General features: G+C 45.8%; 1 protein-coding gene across 1 annotated transcript in view; it reads left to right on the top strand.

Annotated features, from left to right (window-relative positions):
• The window catches only part of Kcnmb3 (potassium calcium-activated channel subfamily M regulatory beta subunit 3), a 19,974-nt gene extending 10,578 nt beyond the window's left edge, over nucleotides 1-9,396 (top strand). Inside the window, exons 3-4 of the mRNA XM_021197084.1 lie at nucleotides 7,857-8,055; nucleotides 9,112-9,396. Of these exons, the coding sequence (XP_021052743.1) occupies nucleotides 7,857-8,055; nucleotides 9,112-9,396 (484 nt within the window). The remainder of the gene's footprint in view (nucleotides 1-7,856; nucleotides 8,056-9,111) is intronic.
• Nucleotides 9,397-9,638: the final 242 nt, after the last annotated feature.

The following is a 9,638-nucleotide window of genomic DNA, read 5'->3' as shown; positions in this document are numbered from 1 at the left end:
CTGACGCCCTCTTCTGGAGTGTCTGAAGACAGCTACAGTGTACTTACATATAATAAATAAATAAATAAATAAATAAATAAATAAATAAATAAATCTTTTAAAAAAATGAATGCATGCATAGCATGTGTCTGTGTGAGCTGAAATTTCACATGCACATCTACCCATATGAGCAGATTCAGAGAGACGGAGAGGTATGTGGAAGGAGAGGAGAGAGAAAGAGAGGGGAGGGAGGGAGGGAGGGAGGGGGAAGCTGGCTAGCTATGTCCAGGGACAACTTTGGGGAACCAGTTCTCTCCCTCAGCTGTGTGGGTGTTAGGGACTGGACTCGGGTTTAGGCTTGGTGGCAGGTGCCTTTTCATTGGAACCATTTTGAGATCTTTAAAAATTATGTTAGACTTTTGTTTTGAATCGTGGTGTGTGCGTGTGTGTGTGTGTGTGTGTGTGTGTGTGTGTGTGTGTGTGTACGCCCACATGCTTACCACTGGAGGCCAGAGGTTTCAGCTCCTGGAGTTACAGGAGGTTTTAGGCTGACTAATGAGTACTGGATTCAAACATGGGTCTTCTGCACAAAGCAGTGTGTGATATGAACTGTTGAGCCATCTCTCCAGCACCTAGACTGCCTGCTTAAACATGTGATGTGTCAGGGATATATGGGTGCAGGATCTCTGTCGTAAGCTGATCAATCTCTGTCTCTCTGTCTGTCTGTCTGTCTGTCTGTCTGTCTGTCTGTCTGTCTGTCTCTCTCTCTCTCAACCTTCTACGTATTTCTGGAAATTGCTTAATGGGAGCAGCGAGCACGTTGCCTGAGCACCCAGTGCTCATTTCTGCCTCAGCATTCTTTGCAATCTCAGGGAGCAGTTACGGTTTCAAGGGGACACAACCTTTCTCTCCACCCTTCATCTCGTCTTTCAGTCAAGGGGACAGAGAACTGTGGGAGATCAAGCCAGCAAAAGCCCAGCAGGAACAGGTAGACAGTGAGGAGTCCCACCTTTATCAGAGGAACCACTGGCGTCAGTGTCTTTAGAGACCCCACCCCGAGAGGCTGCCCATGCTCCAGGAGATGGTTTATCTTTCTCTTTTTAAAACTTGATTTTTTTCAAACTTTTATTTTTCTAACTTTTGATTCTGAGTTTCACATCACGCACCAGTCCTGTTCATCTCCAAATCCCCTCATAGCCATCCTTCATCTTTGCAACCTACACCCAAAATAACACACACACACTACACAAACACTCATACACACACATACCACACCCACACACCCCCCCCACACCACACAACACCACACACACATACCACACACACACCACATACACACATACCACATACACACACCACACACACACACCACACACACACACACCACGTATATACACCACACACACAAACACACACACATACACACACACACACCACACCACACACACATACCACACACACACACACACACACACACACACACAAAACAAAAATCAAAGCATAGAAAAAAAAACAAAAAAAACAAAAAAAAATCAAAGCATAGACAACATCTCATCATGGAAGCTGTAGTGTGTCATTGTGTTGCACTGTATGCAACACAATGTGCTGTGCTGTGTGGCTTTCACTGAGATGCCGTGCACTTCCTCCTTGTTCTCCAGAACACCGGCTCTTAGAACTCAGCCACTGGCCTGCGTGGAATTCGCAATTCATGGAAAGGTCTGTGAGAAGAGAAACTGAGCTCTCTGCCTATACACTTGGCTGGCCTTCCAGACAACAGGTAGCCCTGATTTCCAAGCCTCTGTCCACACATCTCCACTTGTAAATTCATGTTGATGAGTCACTGGTCTTTTTTGAGATCTCTGGCTTCTGTGACACCATCAATACTGGATCTTCATCAGGACTCCTGGTTTTTCTGTTGTCAACCTGTGTCATGGAGATCCTACTGCTTTGGATCAGTAGGATCTGTCATTTCATGCACCTCAAAGTTTCCAGATGATACATATTTTGGGGTGGGCCAATTCAGAGTCTTAGATCTGGGCCTGGGTGGTAGCTGAACTGATTGGCCCACCGGCTCTCCCTTATCCACTCCACCAGGGCAAGCTCTCCAGTACCACTCTGGCTAGGCCACCAAATGGTGCCATTGGCAGGTGGCAGGGTCAGCTCTTCTGCTCACTGCCTACAGGTTTGGCTCACCCACACCCACACCCACACCTCCAGAGCCATTTCCACTGTGCTGCCCAGTCAAGGTTTGGGGGCCTACTCTCCCAAGTGCTGCAGCCCGTGAGGGGTCAGGCCAACACTCTGGCTCTCACACCCTCTGGCTGGCTCACCCACACCTTTGCCATCAGGGCAAGCGCCACTGGATTGCTCAGGGCCCTGCCTCCCAAGTGCTACAGCCCCTGAGGGCAGGGGCAGGACTAGCTACCCTGGCTCTCATGAACCCAGGGTTGGCTCTGCTGGCTCCCGCAGGTAGCAAGGGCAGCAGGGGGAGGACATCAACCCTGTGACAACAGCACCTTTCTCCACATCAGTGGAGGGGTAGTTCTCCTGTACTCTCACTCTCAGGGTCGACTCACCAGGGCCAGCTCTGCTGTGCTGCCCAGAAGCTCTTTGGCTCGTGACCCTGTGGACAGTTTTCCTAACTGCTGGAAGTGGCAAGAAGCAAGTGGCAGTGATGGTGGGGATCACCTCTGCATCCCTGCTATCCCATGGCAGCTGAGTGGCAGAGTCATCTCTCCCACAGTTACTCCCTAGGTACTGGCTCACCTGCATCTCCAGCTGCCAGGACCAGCTCCACTGTGCCGCCTGGGTAAGGCACTGGAGCTGTTCTCCCTAGTGCTCCCACTGGTAATAGATGGGGTCAGCTCTCCAGAGTACAGCATCCAGTAAGGGACAGGGGTAGTTATGTACAATTTCGGGACATCCATGTGGACCCTGGCAGCGGCCATGGCCAGAGATAACCCCATTCTCTCTCTCTCTCTCTCTCTCTCCTCGCTGTTTTAAAACGTATATAAGAAATAAATGTAATAAACCAAATACATGGACAAAAAATACAAGAATCATATGATCATCTCAGTGGAAGCAAAAAAAAAAAAAAAAAAAAAAAAAAAAAAAAAAAAAAAAAAAAAAAAAAAGAAAAAGAAAGAAAAAAAGAAAATAGAAAAAGTCTTTGATAAGATTCAACATGCCTTCTTAATAAAAGCCCTAGAACAAGTAGGACTGTAGGAAACATATTCCAACATAATAAAGGTTATGTATGACAAACCCTTGTCCAATATCATCCTAAATGAATAAAACCATTAATAAGTCCCATTAAAGTCAGGAATGGGAGAGGACTGCCCACTATCCCTACTGCTCATCCATAATGTGATTGAAGCATTAGTTGGAGCAATACGGCAAGAGAAGGGATACAAATGGGAAAATGGTAAGTCAAATTATTTTCAATTGAAGATTATATTATATTATATCCAATGTTCCCAAAATTTGACTAGAAAAGTTGTAGAAATTATCCATAATTTCAGCAAAGTGTTATGACACATAGCTGACTTACAAAATTTACCAGTCTTAATACACATAAGTAAGAAGCCTGCTAAGAAAGAGATCACGGACACGCTCCTCTGCCCAGCTTCTCAAATAAAACAAAATATTTAGGATATATAAAACAAAAGGGGTAAAAGTCCTCTACAATGTAAGCTTTAATTGTGTGAAGAAAGAGACTAAGAAACATACCAGAATTTGAAGACCTCCCAAGCATATAGCTTTGTAGAATTAACGTTGTGAAAGAAGGCCTTCCTACCAGAACTATTTATTGATTTAATGAAATCACAATCAAATCCTCATCTCATTCTTCAAATAAATAGAAAGAAAATCTTCAATTTGATATGGAACTACAAAAGACCCAGAATAGCCAATTAATCCTAGGTTAAGTGTTTGTTTCTATGCATTCTGCTCGTTTTAAGTGCTAAGTGCATCTGCCTAAGACCCCAACTTTTATACGTCTGTTTCTATTGAGTCAATTTTGTTTGATATTAGAATGGCTACTCCAGCTTTTTTCTTGGGACTATTTACTTGGAGAATTGTTTTCCAACCTTTTACTCTGAGGTAGTGTCTGTCTTTGACACTGAGGTGCGTTTCCTGTATGCAGCAAAATGCTGGGTCCTGATTACAAATCTAGTCTCTTAGTCTATGCCTTTTTTATTGGGGAGTTGAGTCCATTGATGTTAAGAGATATTAAGGAAAAGTGATTGTTGCTTCCTGTCATTTTTTGTTGTTAGAGGTGGAATTATGTTTGTGTGGCTATCTTCTTTTGGAGTTGTTGAAAGATTACTTTCTTGCTTCTTCTAGGTGGTAGTTTCCCTCCTTATGTTGGTGTTTTCCATCTATTATTCTTTGTAGGGCTGGATTTGTGGAAAGATAGTGTGTGAATTTGGTTTTGTCATGGAATATCTTGGTTTCTCCATCTATGGTAATTGAGAGTTTTGCTGGGTATAGTAGCCTGGGCTGGCATTTGTGCTCTCTTAGGGTCTGTAGGACAGCTGCCCAGGATCTTCTAGCTTTCACAGTCTCTGTTGAGAAGTCTGGTATAATTCTGATAGGCCTGCCTTTATATGTTNCTTGACCTTTTTTCCTTACTGCTTTTAATATTCTTTCTTTGTTTAGTGTATTTGGTGTTTTAATTATGTGACGGGAGGAACTTCTTTTCTGGTCCAGTCTATTTGGAGTTCCTTAGGCTTCTTGTATGTTCATGGGCATCTCTTTCTTTAGGTTAGGAAAGTTTTCTTCTATACTTTGTTGAAGATATTTACTAGCTCTTTAAGTTGGAAATCCTCGTTCTCTCATATACCTATTATCCTTAGGTTTGGTCTTTTCATTGTGTTCTGGATTTTCTGGATGTTTTGTGTTAGGAGCTTTTTGCATTTTGCATTTTCTCTGACCGTTGTGTCCATGTTTTCTATGGTATCTTCTGCGCCTGAGATTCTCTCTTCTCTCTCTTGTATTCTGTTGTTGATGCTTGCATCTATGACTCCTGATATCTTTCCTAGGTTTTCTAACTCCAGGGCTGTCTTCCTTTGTGATTTCCTTATTGTTTCTCTTTCCATTTTTAGATCTTGGGTGGCTTTGTTCACTTCCTTTGCCTGTTTGGTTGTGTTTTCCTAGAATTCTTTAAGGGATTTTTGTGTTTTGTCTTTAAGGTGTTTTACCTGTTTACCTGTGTTCTCCTGTATTCCTTTAAGGGAGTTATTTATATCTTTCTTAAAGTCCTTTATCATCATCATGAGAAATGATTTTAGATCTGAATCTGGCTTTTCTGGTGTGTTGGGGTATCCAGGACTTGCTATGTTGGGAGAATTGGGTTCTGAAGATGCCAAGTAACCTTGGTTTCTGTTGCTTATGTTCTTATGCTTGCCTGAAGCCATCTGGTTATCTCTAGTGCTACCTGCCCTCGATATATCTGACTGGAGCCTGTCCTTCCTGTGATCTTGGTTGTGTCAAAACTCCTCAGAGTTCAGCTGTCTCTGTGATCCTGTGACTCTGGGATCCTGAGATCTTGGGAGTAAAGCTGCCTCTGGGACCCTGAGATCCTTGTGTGACCAAGCTCCTGGAATCCTGTGATGCTGGGCGTGTTAGAGCACCTGGGAGTGGAGTTTCCTCTGGGTGTTGTGGGAATGGCTGCAGAGTTCAGGCCCAAGGTCTGCTCAGGGCACCAGCTCAGAATGGAAGGAACCGGTGCCACTGGTCAGGTGGGATTCCTGTGTCCCTGGATCCCACTTGTCCCAGTTAGTCCCAGTGGTGTTGGGAGAGATGTTGTGCCCTCCTCACCTCTGATACTATGATTCTGGGTGCATCAGAGAGCCTGGGAGTGGAACTTCCTCAGGGTGTTGTGGGACTGGCTGCAGAGTTCGTGCCTAAGGTCTGCTTGGGACTCCGGCACAAACTGGAAGGATCCCCATGCTCTCTAATGGTAATATGAGCTATAGACCCCTGCCACTGCATAGCCATGGACTCAGACATGCCCTCAGTGGCAGCTTGGGCTGGGCCCTCACCATGGCCCTAGATGGCTGGGCTGTCCACTCACAACAGAACAGATTACTATTCTCTACAGTTCCAGCCATTTTTTTTTTTTTTTGGTTTGTTTTTCGAGACAGGGTTTCTCTATGTAGCCCTGGTTGTCCTAGAACTTGTGCTGTAGACCAGGCTGGCCTTGAACTCAGATATCTACCTGCCTCTGTCTCCCAAGTGCTGGGATTAATGGCATGAGCCACACTATTGCCTTCCATCCATCTTCTTTTTTTTGTTGTTTGTTTTTGTTTTTGTTTTTGTTTTTTTTGTTTGTTTTTTTTGAGACAGGGATTCTCTCTATAGCCCTGGCTGTCCTGGAACTCACTTTGTAGACCAGGCTGGCCTCGAACTCAGAAATCCACCTGCCTCTGCCTCCCCAGTGCTGGGACAAAAGGCGTGCGCCACCACGCCTGGCCCCATCCGTCTTCTTAATGTTCAAACTGCTCCACTTTTCTCTCCCATTTGACCACTACGTATTCACATATTGTGATGGCTCCTGCTGCATGCTGGCCATGGCCATCATACTGGAGGGTGCAGGTCTGTGGGTGGCATGCTGGTGGGTGGCATGCTGGTCAGCAGGTCTCTGTGTCCCTCCTCTGGTGCTGTGCTGCATGGCCTGGATTTGATTCAATGTCTTTCTCTTTTTATTCAGTCTACGATCTCATTCCATGGGATGGCACCACTCAGCATGTGTCTTCCCTCTCAATCCAGTCTAGAAACTTCCCTACAGATATGTCTGGTGCCTGTTTCCAAGGTGTCCATAATGTATGTTCTAGTTTTCTGTCTGTTGCTGTGATTCAACATCCCCTCCCTGCTTCCGGCATCAGAGACATGTGGAGATGAGGCGTGGTTTTGTCTGTGAATTCCTCAGGGTGCCAAGCTATATCCTGTTCATCTCTATGCTCCAAGGAGTGCAGCCAGATCGCATGTGCCACAAACACGATCATGGTGAACTTAAGAGCTTGCCCTGTGTCATGTACAGATAATAGCTTGGGTACTGTAGTTACTTTCCCATTGCTATGATAAAAACACCATGACCAAAAGCAATGTGTGGAAGATTCTGGCTTATGGTTTCACGAGGATAAAAGCTACCACAGCAGGCAGGCACGGTGGTAACTGGGTGTTGTGGCAGGACTAGGAATGAGAGGTCACAGCCTCAACTGTAAGGGCAGGGCAGGGATCAGACTGTAAGTTTTGATTCTTAAATTCCCAAAGCTCACTCCAGTGACATACTTCTTCCAGCAAGGCCACACCTATGAAATCTCCCCTAAACAGCACTACCAACTAAGTACTCCTTCCAAAGGCCCACCTTCACCAGGAAGCTGGTAGATACATCTAAAAGTGACCACATGAGAGATAGTAGATGGTGGGCTATCCAATGTGACTCTGGTGGCTCAGGATTTAGGGTAATGATACTCAGTTCACGTCTCCTAATAGGCGCATCTTAACTACTATTAGTTTAGAGACTCTCAGGCCTCAGCTCAGACCTCCTGAGCTAGAATCTCTGCACCACCTGGAATCCACAGTAGCCAGTCTTGATGCTAACACACAACTCTAGGTGCTGACAGTATTGTGTCCGGGCTCGCAGAGAGGAAATACATCCCTAGGATTAGAACTGAGGCCATCACCACCCGGCTCTTTTCCCATCTGTGTCCCCGCCCTTTCCCTGATCGGGATGTGATGCTTGTGCTAGTGTGTGTTCCGGGTCGGTGGCTTAGCATGCCTCAGAATGCAGAAAGTGACTTTCCAGTAGCTGCCTTCAGTACCTCGCATCCCTACTTAGGAAAAACATTTTCCTTTCTATTTTAATTTCAAAGATCTCCCAGAGAAGAATCAAACTGCACCACTGTCCACACACACATTGTGGATGACGGGCTGGACTCTGCCTTCACCTGTGAGGGTAGCTGCCAGGACCGTGGGAGATACCCATGCCTACAGGTGTTCGTAAACCTGAGCCACTCAGGACAGAAAGTGCTTCTCCACTACGATGATGAGGCCATCAGGACCAACCACAAGGTAATGTGACTTTGACAATTAAAAGTTCTCTGCTACCCCGTCCATTGTGCTGGCCTGAGCAGGGCACATGCCATCTGTGAAGTCAGTTTTCTTCCAGCGAACATTTCCTTTTTTGGAGGGTGTCACATAACCCTGGATGTTTCCAAACTTACTATGTAGGCAAGGATGGCCTTGAACTGTGGGATCATCTATTTCTACCTCCCAGGTGCTTTGTGACGAGGAGCTGAGGCCTGAACCAGGGATTTGTGTATGCTCGGCTCTACTAACTGAGCAAAGCATCAACTGCCTTTGAATATGTTCACAGTATTACCATCAGGATAGATGAAGCTGAGAGCAGTCTTGGCGAAGACATGGGGTGTGCAGAAGGGAGAGGCACATTCCAGTTTCCTCACTTGGTATGAAGTCCTAAGTGGGTAATGTCTTCTTCATACTGTAGCCCTGGTTAGAATGAACTCAGTCTCCATTCAGCCACGCTGGTAGTTTTTAAGAATTTAAAGAACTTATAAATAACTTACACCACTAGGACATGTGATTTACAGTTCATGGTTAAACTTAACTCTAAAGGTTTTCATTAGAGGACATGCTCTAACGTAGTGTTAGTGTTTATTACTTAATCTAATGGTTTCTGGTTTTCAATTTTGGATGCGGCCATTTCATCATACATTAGAAAATGTGTGTTTGTAGGCACACACATCATGGTGCGTCTCTGTGTGTAAATAAGCATGTCATGGTACATCTTTGTGTGTTTGTGAGCATGCCTGCCATAGTGTGTGGAGATCAGAGGATAACTCACAGGCACGAGTTCTCTTCCACCATGTGGCCCTGAGGTGGTAAGGCTTAGTTAGCAGCAAGCCTTCGCCTGCTGAGCCATCTCCCTGCCTCCATGTCTCACACAAGAAGCCAACAGGCACGGTCATCTCATTCTCTGTGCTCCTGCCGATCCTTCTCACACTACAAAGTGAGCATGTCTCTATCCCGCCTCCCCACCACAGCATTAGCCTGGAGCCTTAATGCTGGCCACTGTTAACAGAGCTTTCCCCTCCTCCAAATTCCTAGTGCTTTTACACACCCAAGTGTCACGGAGACCGGGATGATCTGCTCAACAGCGTTCTGGACATCAAGGAATTCTTCGATCACAACAATGGAACTTTCCCCTGCTTCTACAGTCCCGATGGCCCCCTGGGAGTTGTCCTGAGGAAGTCTGGCCACAAGGTTGTCTTTCACTGCTTATTTTGGCCTTTACTGACTTTGCTGGGAGGCGCCCTGATCGTTGGCTTGGTTAGGCTAACACAACATCTGTCCTTTCAGTGTGAACAGTACAGCACAGTGGTAAGAGCTTAAGCAGGAGAACACAGTCTGTGGGCTGGTGCAGGTCTACACTGTACAGTGTGGCAGAGTCAGGGAAGGGACAGAGAGCTAAAGTGGGGGAGCCCAGCTCTCCAGTCCCAAGATGCTCCAGACTTGATCACTGCCTGACACGGTGGAAAAGACTTGTGACCCCAGCCAGCCCTTGGGAGGCAGAGGCAGGAGGATCAGGTTCAAAGGCAGCTTGGGTTATATACAAATCTTGTCTAAAAAACCAA

This window comes from Mus pahari, chromosome 4 (assembly GCF_900095145.1).
Source record: "Mus pahari chromosome 4, PAHARI_EIJ_v1.1, whole genome shotgun sequence".
Classification (NCBI taxonomy): Eukaryota; Metazoa; Chordata; class Mammalia; order Rodentia; family Muridae; genus Mus; species Mus pahari.
The sequence above is the reverse complement of the archived record's forward strand: the minus strand, read 5'-3'. Positions and strand labels throughout refer to the sequence as shown.